Here is a 20,198-nt window from a genome sequence, read left to right on the forward strand (position 1 = left end):
ATGATCGTGTCTTAATTGCCCATTGAGAGTATAGACGCATAATTAAGAGCAACTGGTCTTAAATCGCATAAATAAGTTTGGACTCGGAGAAAGTCATCATTCGTTACGTTAATTCCTTTCTGAGCATGCTTAAGGAGACGTTTATTGAGAGATATTCACATCATCATTTTCCCTTTTAGTGCTGGTATGAACTAACCATGATGGCAAGTAAACATCACCTCTTCCTCCTCCTGTTGATGGTAGCTTGCTGTGGTCTACCCTTGACAGTCGAACTCTTACTTGGAGATGCGACACCACTGACTTCATCCTTCCAACCCCGTCTTGGAAGCTCCTTTAGGAAATGCCATCAGGACTTTGAGCTGAAGGAAGCCAATTGCAAGAAGAGAGGACTCGATTCCGTTCCTCATAGCCTTTCTGAGGATATCGCGCGCTTATACTTGAAGAAGAACAATTTAAGTATTCTTTTTAACTCATCGTTTCAAAGATACCCTCTGATCACCTACCTGGACCTATCTGTCAATGATATTAGGACGATCGGATACAGGGCTTTCTATCCACTCAAGAATTTGACTTACCTCGATATTTCCGAAAATCTTCATCTTGTGCTTCCAAGTACAGGTCTATTCAGATGGGCCACAAAGCTATCTACTCTGAATCTGACTTCAGCAAACTTGAAATGGCTGCCTAATGACACATTGAAATGGATCTCAAATTCAGATACTATATCATTAAATAATAACCAGTTGTCATCCATTAATTTCAGCTCATGTGGCAGTACACGAATAGCTGACTTGTCTTGGAATAGTATTGAACACCTAGAAGCGGGAACTTTCAACTTCGCATGTCACACTGATACCCTCGATCTGATAGGTAACCCCATAGAATCGGTTGATCCTAGTGTGATTGCATCGCTAAATGTCCGTTCATTAGTGCTAGGAAGAAGATACGTAGGAGTTGAAGTTTTCAGAAATATATGCATCGGTATCTCGCGTTCTAAGATAGAAGACTTTGCATTTACACACGCCGATTTGGATTTTATTATATTTTCAAGAGGTGTCTTTGATTCACTCCGGAATCATTATTTTTCTGTTCTCGACTTCACCTGCGGCTTATCACTAGGCCTATATCCATTTATCTTCTCTGATTTGACATGGGTCAGTAAACTAAATTTAGGTCGAAACTATAATTGGGATATAGCGCCCAGCTACTTTGATGGCATGCACAAATTAAAAGTATTGCAAATGAACAGTAACGGGTTAGAATATATCAATCTTCAAAAGAAAACTTGGACAATAGATCTAGTCGAGTTGAACATATCTGAAATTTTTTTTCTCAATCATTTCAGAATATTCATTTGTCGGTTTGGATAACTTAACTCTCTTAGACTTGAGTTCAAACCCCTACCTTGTTGCCTTAGAACTAGGATCATTTACGGGACTTGACAGCATTAAAACTGTTTATTTGTCGGAGTGCAATATTGTATACCTTTGGCGATTAAACATCCCAAACTTGGAATCACTTTCCCTTAACAGCATGACCTTTACTTTCGAACCAGGAGAATCCTTTAAAGGAACACAATTTCTTATAAATTTGGACATGATAAATGTTGAACTTAGTATCTTACATTTGTGGAATGCGACTAAGAACGTTTCTCTTTTTGACGGACTGTCTCACCTTAAGACTTTGGATATGAGTGAGAATCCTGGTTTGAGAATTATCACTAATTTTCCTCCTGGGATCTTTCGGCAACTGTCTGCTTTGCAAGAGCTTAATCTAGACTACTGCAAAATTCGAACATTACATCCACTTTTATTTGCAAGACTGTATTCGCTTCAGAAGCTGGCGTTAAGAGGAAACACGATTAAGCAACTTCACTCGGATTTACTGACAGGGTTAAAGTATTTAAAAAGCATTGACCTTGAAAGGAACTTGTTAACGTACCTCGCTGAAGACATTTTTTCAAACAATAAAATACTGACAAATATTTCATTAGCGAATAACAAAATATCGCTTTTCAACAAAAGTACTTTTACACCTATTAAATCTTCTCGTTCATCTCTTGATCTTTCCGGTAACCCAATTATCTGTAACTGTGATCTGAAGTGGCTTCTTGTTTGGCTAAATGGGCCGATACGCCTCATCAATGAGGAAGCAACAAGCTGTTCATTCGCGTCAATGCTTCCTCTTCGTGAGAAACCTCTGCTCGATTTTGATGTTAACATACTTTGTACATCCGACAACATTCTCCTTGTTTGTTTAATTCCCCTCGCCGGCATCAGCGTGATTGTCATTGTCGTACTCGTTTATCACAATCGATGGCCGCTGAGATACAAATTCTTTCTCTTGAAACTAGCAGCCCTCGGGTATATGGAGATACAAGATGCTAGAGACCACAATGACTACGAGTTCGATTTGAACGTTATCTTCTACGACGATGACGAAGAATGGGTTCGACAATTTCTCCAACCAGCTCTTGAAGAACAGCTTCCACAGTTTCAGAAGAACGTCTTTGGTGACGGAGATCTCGTGCCGGGTATGCACTACTTGGATTCCGTTGACTACGTGGTGAGCCATAGTTACAAGACCATCATTTTACTCAGTACAGCTGCCGTGCAAGATCGCTGGTTTATGCTCAAGTTCCGGACGGCCATGGACCACGTGAGTGACACTCAGACCGAATTCGTAGTCGTGGTCTTTCTTGAAGACATCCCAGACGACGAGATACCTTTCCTGGCGAGGTTGTATCTCAGAGATGGCAGACCTTATCTCCATTGGACTGAAGACGTGAGAGGACACGACTATTTCTGGGACAAATTGGTCAAAACTTTGACCATTAATCTAAGGACCAATGACTTAGTCCCAAACGAGTAGGACATTATTAACTTGATGATTATTCCAATTAAAGCGATTCGTGATGTTAAAATATCACATTTCCCCCCGCATTACTGCTTAGATGAATCAATATTTCAATGTAAAGCTGCTTGCACAGATAAAATTGTTACAGTCTTAAATAGGCACATTAAGAGTATTAAGAATAGATTTCTTAATACAATAGTCATCACAACAATCATTCCTGCGAAATTCGGTGTAATAGAGTTGTCGAAATGTGATCTCACTGATTTATTCAATGCGTTTCGCGTGGTCGTTCGGATATGATGCGGTCAACCACGTTTTTATTATTTTCATTATGTGTGAACGAACGGCAAATTAAACGCCCAACAAAGGTTATAAGCTTATTCACCTAGATACACTGAAGTCATTTTTTTTGTTTTGAATAAAAAAACGAACCGCCGCGTTTTACCGCGGCACATCTGAACAAGGGTTAAGTGAGCCGCAATCTTTATTATGGTAGATACATATTCCCATCTGTGCATAGAACCACTACAGAAGTATTGATATTTGAATCACATCGTTATGTTTTACCAGTATATTGAATGTTACATTATGTATATCTTACTCAATAACCACAGTATATTATATTCATAAGCGTTGTACACTTCATAATGTAAATATTGACAATCGGGTAGTGTATAACGTGTGCGTGGTATAGCCACGCGCGGATCCACGGGGCGGGGAGGGGGCATGGCCAAAACAACTTTTAAAAAGATGGTAACGTTAATTATACCTTTTTTCAACAAAAAATGAAAACGGGCCCCTCTTCCCCGCTGGTCCCCAAAAAGTAACAAAAGTTTAGTGTTGTGTTTTTTTCTTCTTCAAAGGAGTGGGGGTGAGCGGAAGGGGGTGGATGTTGAGAAAAAAAGGAGTGTTCACCCCCCCCCCCCCCCGTTCACGCGGTGCCGCATTAAGGGGCTCAAAAACGTCCACTTTGGGCAATTTTTTTAAAAAAGGGTATATTTTCAAAATGATTCAAAATCCGGCTGTACGCGCCGGTATACGCGTTTAGGGGTAATAGGGTTTAGGGGGAGGGTAATAATTCGTCGTGTTTGCTCATACGACGGCCGCGAGAGGTAGCTTATCAAGCGCGAGTCGGTTTGAAACGATCTTAAGATCGTCGGTGGATCAAGGTGGATACCCACGATACCGACCTAGACCTACCAAGTCTCACGCCTATAGCTGGTCCCTTATATTTTGTTTCGCAAAATACAATTTACAATTTACAATACCTGTTTAGGTGTACACCCTTCTTTTTTAAATACCCGTTTAGGGTGTGAATTTGGGAAAAAACCACGCAAAACCCTCATTTAGGGTGTATTTTGCTTTCAGAAGAAATCCTCGTTTAGGGGGTGTCTGGAAAACACTTTTTTGGTGAAATACCCGTTTAGGGTGTGAATTCGGGAGAAAAACAAAAACAAAACCCTCATTTAGGGTGTATTTTGCTTTCAGAAGAAATCCTTGTTTAGGGGGTGTCTGGAAAACCTGTGGTCACGCTTGCTTACAGTATTTCTACATGACTGAGACCCCCACAAGATCAAATTTACATTTCATACAACCTATATCACAACAATATTTGTATGCATTATTATTGTTATTATTATTATTATTATTATTATTTATTAAAATTTATTTCCTTCTCAACAGTACAATATGAAACACAATGTATATATACATGATATATGTAACAACATAGAGTATAGAGTAAATAATTCAGATACGGAAGGAGGCGAAAACCCGGAAAGCAAAGCTTGAGTTGGGAACGCCCATAATAAATTAACACAGTTACCGAGAGAACATTATAGATATTATTATGAAAATTACATGTTATATAACAGAATGTTGATAGGAAAGAAAGAAAAAAATTAAATGGAAGAGAGAGAAAAAATACTTGCTTCAATAAAGCCATCTTTAATAAAGTGAACTGATTTCTTATCTCATTTATAACATAAATGTACTGCTCATCCTCATAATATGTCTTTATTATATTTTTTTAATGAAAAAAAAAGAAAATGTCTTATTAAAGGTACTATGTCCCATTTGCAGGCTAAAAAAATTAAAAAGTTAAATTCCAACTGCATTTGAAAGATAATACTAATTTAGAACTTCCCTAAAAAAAGGTGGGGCTTGAAAATGTCTTCAAGTGGGAAAATAACGACTATTAGTTGTCAAATCGACTTTAGGGCTATAGAGCCCAAAAGTAATAGTCTTGATTTTCAGACAATTGTACCGAACGGTCATACGTTTTATGCTGCGCAAAGATTCAATCAGTTTAATCTTGGCCATCAGAAGAAGTGGGTTATTGACGTAGACAAATGCTCATGTATACCCTTTACAACTCTTTTCATGTATGTTATTACCAAAGAAGAAAAAAGCCAGTAAGTCACTCAATAGTGTCTGACAGTGAAGTCTAGCAAGTAAATGGGTTTCCTTGCATAATTTGAATATGAGGAGACTGCTAACGTTTAAATTTCACAGATAGGACATACATGACATATTCATAATTCCTGCAAAGTTCTACAGAATATGAGGTTGGCTGCAAAAGGGACATAGTACCTTTAAATCTGGAAATAAAAATTTGTTGCTGTATCATAATACAGATAAGTGCATTATGTCGCTCCTCTTTTTAAACAAAACATATTTTTGAGGGGTGAAATTTGAGGCAGAAAGTACGTGAAGTACACTCCTACATTGACTGCATTAACCTGAATACTCATACAAAAGAAATGTTAATTAGCTTCCTTTTTTCGGTATCGCAAAACAAACAGAGATCTTTATTGACAAAGCTTAATTTGAATAAAGTATCATTTAAAAACAGATTTCGATTTAAAACTGTGAACGGGAAATACCTAAGTTTATTATCCATTGTAAATCTGAAACTCATGTCGTTAAAATACTTTATTGCATTTTCTGAACGAAAATCTGAATTCTTTTTCCATTTTAACGCTATATTTTTCTTTTTTCTAATGTTTTATAAATACTTCTACAGTTTTTTTTCGTCTGGTATTAAAGGAATAGTTGAGTTCTGTTTTCAGATCGCAAATGCCTTCAAAGTGCATGATTATTGCTCTTATTCTTATCTATGACATTTCTAGTGCCATTTTAGAACCTAAAATTGCTATGAAGGTATAGACCCCAAAAATGTGTGAAATTTAGCCAATACGATCATACCAATGCAGCTCCCTTTCAAAGAAATACGGCGACCTTTAATTAATTATTTAATTACAAATAATAATACACGGGCCAGGTGGTTGTGCGTAATACAACCAACACGAAAATGCCAGCAAAAAAGCCAACATCGGCATTGGCTGAAATATGTCGTAAAAGACGCTATTTCGTTTGTTCAACGGCTTTTTCAAATTATCTAATATTTGTGGTGGTACACAAATATTAGAAATCGTTATATTTATGGATATTTCAGCCGCCTCTGAACCGATTTTGATCAAACAAAGATGATTTTGTCATTTAAATTGTATGTTCTTTCAAATTTGACACTCAGCTTTGTATTATCTCACAAAAAATATTTTGTGTAGCGCCCTCTGCAACACTACTCAACTATCCCTTTAATACTGAAATATATGGTAAAAAAAGTGGTTCGCACATTCTATGTTGAATTTGTCCAGGTTTGAAGTGAATGAGCATCGGACAGCTTGTCGTAGTGAAAATACACTGTAGAAATCAAGGCTTATATTAAACTTTGATTTACATTGAGGAATTTAGCGACAAAATAGATTCCTTCTTTACTTATTAAATCATTAATAAACATAATGCCATTTCCAATGATTTGAAGAAGAAAAAAAAGGTTTTCCAACGATGTGTCATTAACTAGATCTATTTCTCCATAAAAGTTGCACTTACAAATTCAAGTTTTCTGTTGTTTATATGAATGAAGAAATTGAAAATAAAGACAAAATTGAGAATTTTTTTTTTTTTTCGAGAACGAGTTTCGAGTTTTTTCAAAGTAAATGTCTCCATAAAATAAGTGGGAAGGCCAGGTGCCGGAACATAAAGTGCTATATTTGTTTCTTGGCTAAAAGTGAATTTCGATGAAAACTTAAACCTAAACGAAAAACCAGGATGATTATTGGCAACGTAATGCCCGAAACTCCTCATTTTCGCGTGTATTTTGATTGCGGAATAATATATTTACTACAATGAAAGACAAAGAAGGTTCTTATTTCAATACGAATTTAAAATCCATTTTCTTACGCGAATCCTACCTGTTTTCATACAAACTAGTATTACAATTTAAATAAATGTCTACTCTTTTATTCCGATTGAATCTTAAGAAATGTCTATCACTCTGAAGTTAGGATAATAAGTTTGAAGTTTAGTAAGCCAAGGAATGGTTACATCTGGACCAGAATAAAATCGTTGTGCTAGCGGCGTACCGGGTTTCCACGGCGTGTACTCTTTGGAATATCCTAGGACAAACCGGATTCTCCCCATCAGTCCCTTCTCCCGGAGGAGACGTAGAAAACTCTCCAAAAAATGGATGCATCCACTACAAGGAGATAAGAATGTGAACAGATGTAATGTGTGCATTTATCCGTCCGCTGGCGGCCATTTTGAAGTGTTAACCCGACTGCTTAGCCAGTTCAGTATCAGCTTTTCGGCGTGCGCGTTCCGGCTACCTGAGGTACTGGCTTCTCTCGGGCATGTAGCCATGAATTCGTCGTCGACGCACAGCCCCATGTTGTCGGCTAGTTGGCGTCCATGTGGGGGAAGGGGCGAACGACTGTCATGATCGTAGCGCACCCGGTCGAGGGAGACCCCTGCGTAGGTCTTCCAGGAGCTTGCTGAAAAGCGATTCGCCAGGCTCCTGGACAAAACCCTAAGAATGAGGTCGTCGTGATGCATCGATGCTGCTAAAGAAAAAAACCCAGATATTTCTTATTCGTAATATTTTCATAAGCCCTATACACACTGGTGGATTAAAGGAGTCATTGGAAAATTAACCCCCGAAATGTGCCCCTTTCAACATGCTTAATCAACATCAGTGGCGTATCTATAAGGGGGTGCAAAGGTGCTACGTAGGCTTACGTATCCCAGGCAGCACTTGAAGTAGAGCAAAAAGCACGAAAGATTGAGAAGATGAGCGAAAAAAAATTAAAAAAAGCAAAAGAGAGAAAAAGAAAATGGACTCGTAGGTAAAATTCAAAATTGATGGTATTAAGGAATATGATTTTGTTAACCTCAGTGTTTAGTCAAAATCTCAGGCGCGTATGCAGGGTGGTTGGGGTCGAACCCCCCCCCCCCCCCCCCCCCCCCTCTCACTTTTTTTTTTAGTGTATATTTTGGAGGGAAACCCCCCCCCCCTCGAATTAAAAAAAATAATAATAATAATTTAGAAATAAATTGTGCTAAAGGGTGACCCCAAAAAGGTGACCTTACCCTCCCCCACCCCCTCCCCCCCCCCCCTCCCCCAACTGAACGAAATATCGATCGGCCTAATTTTCAAATTTTCGGGACCAAAAAAAAAATGTGCTCGTATTTTGTTTCGTTCCAATAATTTATGCGAGCAACCATCACCTCATATTCTGGAAACGACTTGCCCGAATATTTTCATATTTGGGTGCCTGTATATCAATAAAGTGCCCGGATAAACTAATAATAATTCACTGAAAACAAATCCGGATGGATCACTCTATTCAGAGCCATTCATTAAATGGCTCTGATAAAAGAAGTCAAGTTTTTCATTTTTGTTCCATCGCTACGACCTCCCGCGGAATTAAAAACAGGATGCCTTGGTCTTGACAACGGGATGCCGGAAATCCACATGTTCTGGCAGCATGTATTTTGATGACGAAGTAATAAAGTAATATCTTTATTAAAAAGACTGTGTCTTTTTTTTTCTCGCTCGCTTCACTCCGCTCGTATGTATATAATTATGAGCGGGGGCAAAATATTTTCTTCTCTCTTAATTGCTTGTTTTTTAGAGGTGTCCCACGGTTTTCGTCCTCCTCCTGGACATCTAGCCCTTCCATACATTATTTTTGTCTAAGCAATCAATGCTACAAGATGAGCTTTTAAATTTCTTTTGAGGATATCTTGCGACTCTCGTAAAGTCGGCTTTTGTTGGACGAGATGTAGGCTGTCGACAAGTAAACTTCTACAGCGCTATAGCTAGGGCATTGTATAGGTCTTGACATTTAGAAGGTGTTTTTCTCGCGAGATAAAGTAAGTGGGCTTAATATCCCCAGTGTTTACGTAATAAATGGTAATGGCACTTCGTTCATTTTGAAAAGTTATGTGTACCTTATATTAACAATTTTGAAAAAAGTAAGAATCAATTTGTGTATTAGTTAACAAGAAGTTTATGTGTATATACATGTGTGTGTTTGCGTGTACGTGTGTGTGTTTACGTACGTGTGTGTGTGTGAGTTTGTATTAAAAATGTATATCATGAATAATACTACCAGTGTTTGTGTTACAGGACATCACGCGTCAGTAGAAAAAGGGGGAAATAAAATGTCACTGGCTTGCTCAGGCTTCCGAGAATCTTTAAAGGCAATTCCCGGTATTTACCTGAATGAACCGGTTCATTACAACTTTCAAACACAATTTTCTAACGTATATACATATATATATATAGATTTATATAATTCGAATACTAGGACACTACTCACGTTTAAATTTCACAGATAAGAAAAATACGTTACATATTTATAATTCGTGCAAAGTTCTCCAGAATTTGATGTTGGCTGCAAAAGGGATACACTACTTTTAATATAGTTCAGTGGTTGAAATTATACAATTATATGAAATATAAAATTAAAAAATCAGACGAAGAAGTAAATACAAAAATAGTGGAGAATTCTTGGAGGACACAAATGAAAAAGTGGTAATATTTAAAAAGAATTGAATTAAAAACTGGTATTGTAGGCCTACTTAGTCTGGATTTGGCACAAATAACAATATATACATATATCATAAATACATTGTAAATTATAGAATGATCTACATCTCAATGATATTTTGATAGAATATTCGTTAGACTTACCCATATTGATAAAAATGTGTTGCTTTTGAATCATCCAGATAGAATGTTGTGGATCTATAAAGTATAAGGCCTATATAATAGTCAAATTAGTTTAATTTATAATGATGTATGATAAAGGTGACGTATCATGCACTGCCGATTCTCCAGTGCAGTGAATAAAGTCTATTAACACGATTAGTATTTATACTATTAATTGTGCTGTAAGGCATGAGTCATATCCTATTGTGAAATACAGACAGTAGGTGAAAGGGCCCAATACATGGTATTACCAATAACCTTCAATTATGCATACGAAGTACTAACATTGTGTCGCCAATATGTGGTTCCTGTTGGATTTCGTTGGTTATTTTGGATAATATTGTGGGTGTGGGGACTCCCCAAACAACATAGCGGAGCACAGTGTATAACTAATATAAACCATTATAAAAACACACCAAACCGCATGCATACCTCACACCCACATACACACACATAACTACAGAAAAATATTCTGCACAAACAATCCCCTTTCAGAGTGCCATGGCAAACTTCGTTCGGCAAGGATCAAATGTCACTATCGTCATACATTCTCATTAACAGATAATATAGTATGTGTAAAGTAAGAAAAAGTTTCATTCAGAGATTTCATCTAAAGTTTTAGAAAATAAGAAAAAAATGAATAAAAGAAAACCAAGAATATCGGTATTCAAATATCATAATTTTGATATATTTTCACTTTCATTTTATTTACAAAGTAAATGCAAGTGAGATTCATTTATATATTTTGTAAATGCATACAAAACGTGTAATTTTCTCCTAATTTCTCAATCGATTTAATAGGATACATGTATTTGGCTATGGTGTTGACAAAATGAAAAACAGACAGAGGAAGGGCCCAACACATGGTGTTACCAATAGCCTATACAGTGTGAGTCAAAAAAAAAGTTTACACCTAGAAAATTGCTAAATTAAAAATCTTCTATGAACAGTAAATTATTATACATCTTATAAAAGAGTGTTTTATCCTCAATAATTTGGTATCATTTTTGTGCGGTGTGTGTTCACGTTTGGATGAACAGGAGGCATTGTTTGCGAGAGTGCAAAAATCGACTTGCGCCAAAGTTGCTTATGTGATGTTTGAATAAAACAATTGGGATTTGGATTTTAATTCTGTCTTTGCAGATCCAAGTAACATTCCTAACAAAATTAATAATGCCACACATATCAAATATCGAATATCAAATACCAACAAACATTTGTGCGCGTGTGTGTGTGTGACTTTGCTTCTGCAAAAAGCATATTCAATGCATTTCATTTGATACATTCAATTCATTCTCTCACTCCGCTAATCCCAACATAATACATACTGAAGACATCACTTAAATATGTCACTGTACAAATAAATGTAGATTGAACACAATGGTAATCATAAAAGAGATAGCAGTACTTTTTACAATTTCATTGCGTTTTTGCAGGCCAGGTGGTAATTTATTTTGCCCACAAGACCTATATATTGGTCTCGGAAAATTTCAGATAATTTTTCAGAAGGCCACCGAGACCGGTAATTCATCTCGCTGCTCAATCTCGCTGGCCATCCGAAAAGCAACGAAGGTTTTATTTTAATACGAATTTGAAATCTCCATTTCCTTAAGCAAATCCTACCCCTTTTGACACAAAATATTATTATAATCATAATAAATGTCTACTCTTTTATTCTCGTTATATTTTAAGAAATCTTCATCACTTTGAAGTTAGGGAAATAATGTTGGAGTTCATAAAGCCACGGAATGGTAAGAAAAGGACCAGGAATATTTAGACCTCCTGGCGGCGTGTACCATTTGGAATATCCTAGGACAATTCGGATTCTAGGCATCAGTCTATTCTCTCGGAGAAAATGTAGAAAACTCCCCAACCACCAGATGCATCCACTACAAGGAGATAAGAATGTGAACAGATGTAATGTGTGCAGTTGTCCGTCCGCTGGCGGCCATTTTGAATTGTCAACCAGATTATGTAACCAGTCCAGTATCAACAGTTCGGCGTGCACGTTAGTGCTACCTTCGGATTTGGGGCATGTAGCCATGAACTTGCCGTCGACGCGCATGTTGGGAAGTCGGTGTCCATGTGGGGATGGGGACGAACGACCGTCGTGATCGTAGAGTACCCGGTCTAGGGAGACCCCCGCGTAGGTCTTCCAGGAGCTTGCTGCAAAGCGATGCGCCAGGCTCCCGGACAAGTTCTGAAGAATGTGGTAGTCGTGATCCATCGATGCTGCTAAAAGAAAACATATATTTCTAATTCGCATTATTTTCATTAGTATTTTTAATTTATTTTTATTTTATTTTTATTTTATTTTTTCGGGGGGGGGGAGGGGGGGGGGGGTATTTATTCCATTCATCATAAAAATCATATATACAATGCATACAAAGTATGAACAAATTGAAATTTGAAATACATAAATACATGTAGAAAGGTAAACTTACAGATAATGAGAATACAATAAAATTAACAGGAAATAAGTTCAGAAAGCAAATTTATGTTGAATGAGGGGTCAACAAAAAGCATCTAGCCTTGTTGAACATTGACCCCTAAAGCCCTTTACACACTGGCGGAATAAGGGGTCACTTCATCTTTTTGGAACTTAACCCCCGAATGTGCCCCCCCCCCCCCCCTCCCTCCCACTGTTCAAAATCTACGACTACCGCACAACCGCTGCAGATGGCGACTTGCCTTTTCGTGACCTTTTCTTTTCAAGTTATTGCCTCGCAACTTTTGAGACAGTTCGCAAAAATCGATCGAATTTATCCCCCCCCCCCAAAAAAATAAAATAAAAAATAAAATAAATAAATAAATAAATAAATAAATAGGCACAGCCTGCCCTCAAAAAGCCTAGTCAAAATAGGGTTAAGTATTATGATAAGGCAGGTAAAGATGTAAGAGGTAAAACAAAATGCCAGAAGTAAAAATGTCACATGTAAATACGTCAGAGCTACAACAAGGACTCCTTATTAGAATCCGATGTTGATGGCGTATCAAGGAATCTAATTTTGTAAACCTCAGTGTTGAGTCAGTAGCTCTCCTTGTCTTTTGATGACTTTTTATGTGTATGGACAAAAAAAAAATCTCATTAAAAAAAAAATTGAATATCATATCAGGTATATGCACATGGATGATCATTATTTGATATGCACACGCGTATCGGTATGTCTCTTCAAAACACTAGCCAGTAACGTAGTCGGGTCGAAAAGATTGCAAGGGCTTCAGGATGGGGGGGGGGGGGGGGAGGGTATTAAAATGTAAGTGCAGTGTTTTTTGTAAAGGTTATAATGTTTTATTTTTTTGTTTAGGTATGAAGCAGGCTTGATTCTAAGGAGAAGGCTTACAAAGGCTACAATCCCCTCCCCGAAAAAAAATGATCAATCTAAATCCTTTTATGATGTATTAGACTATAAGCCTTTATATTTTATGTTTCTATCGCGAAATGTATTTTTTTACCTCTCACATTTTGGATACACGAACAGATTATGCACCCCCAGTTTGAAGGGTTCATTGCATGTACTAGATATAGAGAGTTTGGAGGTTTAAGAAACGAAAATTGTCTAAAGCTCGATCGCTTTGCTCCTCCGCATCAAGATCTTGCAATTTCATGCCAAAAAAAAATAAATACCGTTTTTAAAAGAAAAAAGGTTAGAAAAGATGTAAATCTCGATGCTTTGCTCCTAATTACGCCTTCCTTTTCTACAGTGTAGAAAATAATATTTGGGAAGGGTCAGCATTTCAAAGAAATCTTATGTTTCTATTACCATGCCAACGTCTTTAACTACATTGATCTAGAGAGTTCCTTAATTGTTCGCCCCAGTCGAAGGACAATTGAATAGAAAGTCGCTTATTTAAGAAATTAGCAAATCTAAGCGTGTAAGCGGACACTTTTTTTTTTTTGGTCTCGAAATTTGAAAATTTGACATTTTTTTTCGTTGGGGGGGGGGGGGGGGGTAAGGTCACTTTACGTTAGCCGTGGGCATAATTTTTTTTTTTTTTTTTTTTTTTTAATTTAAAAAAAACAAAAAAACAAAGGGGGGGGGGTTAGTTTTTTTTAGGGGGGTTTACACACATATTGCTCCGATTGTCTCATTTTCGCTCGCGTGAACATTGCCAGCACAAACCACTGACCTCTACCTCCTACACGGATCATCGCACATTCCCATTCACTATACGTTACGTACTAAAAGGCTGTATTGTCTGACCGTTCATGAATATTCATGTTTTTGCTAAACTCGGCAAAATGTTTGCTTTTACTAAATGGAAAAATTACGGTGGGGGGTTGGATGAAATGGACAAAACGAAATAGGCAGAAGTGATCTATGATAATTCATGCTTTTTATGTTTCGTGTGCTCGACCTATAATCTTCAAATCGCTTGGTAAACTGAGTCCAAAGTTAGACTTGTTTCACATGTGTATTATAGGCAATGACGAGCTTGCAACCTATTTTGAAAAATTACGGTGGGTGAACTTTCAAAAGTCAATGAGACATGAGGGCTCCAATGAAAGAGCTAGTGATAACGTACGTCGGGGTGGATGTGCTTTTCGTTTAAACAAAAAATGAATTTTTAACGATTTTTTTAAAAAACGTCCATAGGCTAACATGTTAGGCTGCTGAATCTGACCATGCTCTGACGATAGGGGGCGTTGTGAAATGAGACTAAACGGAGCCATATGCATAAAAATACCAAAGGGGGGGTTTGAACTCCCTAACCCCCCCCCCCCCCCCTGCGTACGCCCCTGTATATGTGTGTGTGTGTTTTCAGGGAAGGTGGTTCATTTCAATATTAAATGCTTTTCTTTCCACATTTCAGTGACAATCTCGTGCAAATGTCTTCTTTGTGGATAATATAACGAGTACAATATCATGCCATGATTAACTTACAGCTGAATGATGAATAACCATATGGATAGCCCCTGTAGTAATCTGTTAGAGAAAAACGGGACAGACTTTTTAATAAATATATATGGTATTCAGTCCATAATCTTGGCATGATATAATGATGAATCAAAAATTAAACAAGAGAAGTTTGATAATCACTTGACCAAGCTGATAGTTGTATATCATCGAACATTTCTGAGCGACATAAAAAATAATGTCCGATAACAATGCATGAATCTTCTCTTCTTCTGAATCAATATTTCCGTCATTAGATACACATTCACACAGATACAAGAAATACCAAAAAGAAAAATACACACATATAAATATAATAATATATAAATATATCATATTCCAATTTTTCACAATGACTATCATTTAACCATTTCGAAAGTAGTCTTGTAGTAATGCCAAACTTTGTTAGCTGATAACAAGGAACACATACCACACACTGTTCCTAGCCTCCTCAGAATACCCAAAATTGAAGCGACAGAATAATGATAATACAAAAATGAATAAATAATCAAAATGAGGCTACAATACCACTTCTGTAAATGTAAGGCTTATTTACCTCCCCTCCCTGGAATATTCTTTTTTTCTTCATCCCTAAATTCCAACAGGACTTAGTACTTAGTCTAGATTTGACACAAATAATAATTATATATATGCATCATAAATACATTCTGAATTATAGAATGATCTTGTCTTAATGATATTTTAATAGAATATTCGCTATACATACCCATATTAATGGAAATTCTGTTGCTTTTGAATAGTCCCGATAAAATTGTGTAGATCTATAAGGCCCATATGATAGTCAAATTAGTTCAATGTTTAATGATGTGTGATAAAGGTGAACTATCATGCTCTGCTGATTCTCCAGTACCTCAGCTGCAGTGAATAGTCAAACTATTTGCCAGATTATATACTATTACTTGCTGCAAGGCATGAGTCATATCCGATTGTGAAATACAACTGTTGTCATGTACGAACAGTGTTTCACTCATCGTTGGCTATTTTTTAATTGTTTTTGGTTCTTTTGGAAAACATGGAGCGTTGGGATTCCCACAGCGACATAGCACAGTGTATAATTTAGATTTCATTATTCAGGCTCGTTATTCATCTCGCACTTCGTTAAAGTAGATATTCATTGATTTTAAAAACTAACTTTATTTTCATTATTGCAAAGTTGAAACTTTGATTCGACAAGGTTATAAAAATTCAATGCTTGGAAACATTCGAAGTAATGATTATTATAAATTACAAAACGCTTAAATACAGCCCAGGCATAGCACCTGAAAAGCTCTCCTAACGCTGCTGAGATGTGTGAGATCATAGTATGGACATGATCTGCACAAGCAGACGATGTCCCATGACATCTTACACATTTTCAGTGCCTGTGTTTTCATCTTCTCTTGAGTTCTTTCTCTTACTTCACTACCTTCAGGCTAAATGTATAATCTATTGCCTCACTCTAATCCCCGCGCATGGTTTTATTTTGATGACAAATGCAGCGATACAAAAATAAAGGAATCTGTAGGTTGTAAACAAAATAAGACGCCATTGTATATTCAGCTGCACACACCGCGGTATGTTCGGCGGTTCAAGAGGGAACAAATGTCGTCCTCAATATCATTCCGGGGGGTTTTCAATTTGAAAGTCTGGTTTCTTTGAGTGTTAATTAACCCCTATCCTGTGAATTTACAAGCAAAATATTTTAGTTATCAGAATCGGGTCATATCCCCTTTTGAATGGTTTGACATGCCATTACATTTATATACACTAAACTCATTATAATTTGACAAATAATAGCTTTGCAATTATGTTCATTCTTTATGGGATGTCGTCTGCTTGGGCAGTATTGGTCCATATAGTGACGTCATTAAAACATCGTAATTTTTCCGGCGAATCTCTCGTATATCCCAGCTGCTATGGAGGTGGTTGTATTTGTATTTTTAAAAATCACCCGATATGTAGTTGACCTAAAGCTTGTACGATGGCCATCTGTTAGCATACCAGTGTCTAGTGATACATTAGTTGACATATTTGTGATTTTCTTTGAATTTCACCTTTAACTTAATATCCACTTTATCATTACCACTAATTATAATACACACCCACGCGCACACATACACAAACAAAACTACAGACAAATATTTATCTGTACAAACAGATCCTGTTCCACGGTGCCATGGCAAACTTTGTTCGGCGCGGATAAAATTTAACGACCACCATACATTATAATAGACAGATAATAAAGTATGTGTTAAGTAAGAAAAAGTATGTCTCATTCAGAGATTTCATCTGAAGTTTTAAACAAATGAGACAACAAATGAAGAAAAAAAAGAAAAAGAATATTGTTGCTCAAGCATCATCATTGTTGTATAATTTTCAGTTTTATTTACAAAGTAAATTTAAATACGATGCATATATTATATTCTGTAAATGCATACAAAAACATGTAATTTTCTCCTATTCACAATCAATTTAGGATAGCCGGGTACGGCTATGGTGTTGACATAATGCAATTTTGGAAATAAACTTGCACAATCTCTTTAGGTTGATTTGATTTTTTCTGATTAATTATATTCAAATATGCACTTGTATGGAGACATACACTGTACATCATCATCATAAATAGATCATCAATGGCATAATCAATATTATTCAATGTTACATGCATGAATGGATCGTCAGAAACTTTCTTCAAAGCTTGATGGAGTCGTCCAACAAAGATTTCAACTTCTATAAAGAAGTAATATTTGAAGCTGATAGTTTCAATTTAATTAGTATAATGGCATTGAACCCAAAATATACAGTGAACAATATTTTTGGTGGATAGCCGGGCTCCAAACATTTATATATGTGTGTGTGCAGGGTATGTGCGTGAGCGTGCGTGTGTGTTTATATTCAATATGCCGTCAAGTAAATTTATGATATCATATACTACCAGTGTTTCTATTCGAGGACATCACTAGATCATTAGAAAAAGGGGGAAAATAAATGACACTGGGTTGGTCGGGCTTCCGGGAATCTTTAAAGGCAATTCACGGTATTTACCTGAATGCAGTGGCCCCCCCCCCCCCCCCTGGGGAAAAAACGTGTAAAAACACGTTCATTTTACCTTTTTTGGAGATACCCCCCCCCCCCCCCCCCTGAGCGAATTATCGGCGCGATTTTCAAATTTCAGCACATTAAATTTCAAATTGATTTCAAATTTGGGCCTACCCCCCCCCCCCCCCCCCCCCGCCTGCCCGAATGAACCGGTTCATTGCAACTTTTAAACACAATTTGCTCAAATCTAACGTGTCACGTATCATTCATATTCAGTGGAAAGGCTAATTTCCGGTTTTGGTATTTGGTCAAAGGGAATAAAAATTTCCGGTTTTGGCACTTTGGTCAAAGGGGATAAAAAATGTCTGGTTTTGGTATTTGGTCAAAGGGGATAAAAAATTCCTGTTTTGGCATTTGGTCAAAGGGGATAAATATTTCCGGTTTGGCTATTGGCTCACACAAAGTTAACGGAGTAAATTGTATATGTATCATTCATATGTTTTTCATTATTTGTATATATATATTCGTAAATATATGAAAATGCCACATTTGGGTATTTGGTTAAAAGGGGATAAAATTTTCCAGTTTCATGACATGGTTTTGCTATTGCCTTACACAAATGGATTGTATATGAATCATAGACATGTATTTCATTATTTGTACTTATGTTTGTAAATAATGAATATTCATTTTTGTAAAAGAAAGATATTACTTCATTTGTCTTTGATTATATGAATATTTTTTACAGTTATTATTTGTTTTTATTTTTGTTAGTAATAAAATTTTCTCTGCATACATTTATTTTGTAGATTTCTTTCATTAAATTGTAGTTGTGAATGTACTTTATGATTCCGACAGATGAATCAATTAATAAGTGAGAATGATTATATACAGTATAAATAGAGAGAGAGAGAGAGAGAGAGAGAGAGAGAGAGAGAGAGAGAGAGATTAGAGAGAATTGTCGCTTGGAATGAGATGAAAATGAGCATTCAGTAATTAATTGGCAAAAGTGTTTTAAATAAATCATGTAAGATGCAAAATATTGTCAGAGACACATAGTTTTTCCAAAGTACACTAGTATAGGAAAACAGTAACAATTTACCAGTAAATGAGCATAAAATTGCTTCACTTAATCTGGATTTATCAACATTCCTAGACTTACATACCAAAGCTTTTAAAAAAAATCTGATTTCCTTTGAAATAATTTATTGTTTAAAGATCATACGGACATAATACATACATGCATGTATATAAGTGTGCATGTGTGAAAATCCAATAAATACTGAATTTTAGCTTTTTATTACACGATGACATATCATATAAAACATATTTAAGGCTCAAAATATAAACGTGTGTGAATCCTCTGGTAGACAAGTGATAATACCAACTAAAACTCCCTTGAAAAGATTAAGAACTGGTAATTACCTCTATGTGGAATTATATCGACCATATTAAAGGTAGTGTATCCATTTTGCAGCCAACATCAAATTATCGGCCGTTTGGAATTTTCGCAACGCGTTAAAAAAAAAATTGCGTAGAAAATAGTCAGATTTTCAGACCCTTGCACCTTATGGTCGTACGTTTTGTGCTGCGCAAAGATTCGATCAGCTTAATGTGGGCCATTACAAGAAGTTAATTGACTAATATGTACACAAACTCATGTACCCTTTACAGCTCATTTTATGTAATGTGATTTCCCAAGAAAAAAAAAGTCAGTCAGTCGCTCAATAGTGTTTGACAATGAAGTCTAGAAAGTATACGGGTTTCCTTGCATTATTTGAATACTAGGACACTGCTAACGTTTAAATTTCACAGATAGGACATACGTGGCATATTCCTAGTTCCTGCAAAGATAATTAATTTGAAATTGGCTGCAACAGGAAGATACTACCTTTAATATGGTTCGGTGGTAGACATAAACAATATGATTTAATGAAGTATGAAATTAAAAAATCAGACGAAGACACAACAAAATAGCAAAGAATTCTTGGAGGACACAAATGAAAAAGTGGTAGTATTTAACAAAAATTCAATTAAAAACTGGTATTGTACTTTAAGTTAGTCTGGATTTAGCAACAACAAAAAAAAATATATATGCATCATTACTACATTCTAAATTATAGAATGATCCACATTTTAATGATATTTTAATACAATATGCGTTATAGTTACCCATAGTAGTGGAAATGTGTTGCTTTTAAAGGGTCCCGATTGAATTTTGTAGAATTCGTTGAAATTTTAATGATGTATGCTAAAAGTAAACTTTCATGCTAGATCTGCTGATTGCCCAGGAGATCAGCTGCTGTCAAACTATTTGCCAGATTATATCTACTATTACTAGTTGTTGT

At 36.3% G+C, this 20,198-nt stretch overlaps 2 protein-coding genes and 1 pseudogene across 2 annotated transcripts; 1 reads left to right on the forward strand and 2 right to left on the reverse strand.

The window, feature by feature from the left end:
• Nucleotides 1–200: 200 nt before the first annotated feature.
• LOC115924330 (toll-like receptor 4) lies at nucleotides 201–2,871 on the forward strand. The gene is made up of 2 exons (XM_030986461.1): nucleotides 201–398; nucleotides 1,837–2,871. The coding sequence occupies exons 1-2, from the start codon at nucleotides 201–203 to the stop codon at nucleotides 2,869–2,871; spliced, it is 1,233 nt and encodes a 410-aa protein (XP_030842321.1).
• A 4,305-nt stretch (nucleotides 2,872–7,176) lies between these two features.
• LOC115924331 lies at nucleotides 7,177–9,899 on the reverse strand (annotated as a pseudogene).
• A 1,701-nt stretch (nucleotides 9,900–11,600) lies between these two features.
• Nucleotides 11,601–15,542, reverse strand: LOC115924332. Its single transcript, XM_030986462.1, has 3 exons — nucleotides 15,539–15,542; nucleotides 14,800–14,841; nucleotides 11,601–12,145 (listed from the first exon to the last, which is right to left on the reverse strand). Exons 1-3 carry the CDS (start codon nucleotides 15,540–15,542, stop codon nucleotides 11,601–11,603), a joined length of 591 nt encoding a protein of 196 aa, XP_030842322.1.
• Nucleotides 15,543–20,198: the final 4,656 nt, after the last annotated feature.

Source organism: Strongylocentrotus purpuratus, unplaced genomic scaffold (genome assembly GCF_000002235.5).
Source record: "Strongylocentrotus purpuratus isolate Spur 01 unplaced genomic scaffold, Spur_5.0 spur5_scaffold_15, whole genome shotgun sequence".
Taxonomy (NCBI): Eukaryota; Metazoa; Echinodermata; class Echinoidea; order Camarodonta; family Strongylocentrotidae; genus Strongylocentrotus; species Strongylocentrotus purpuratus.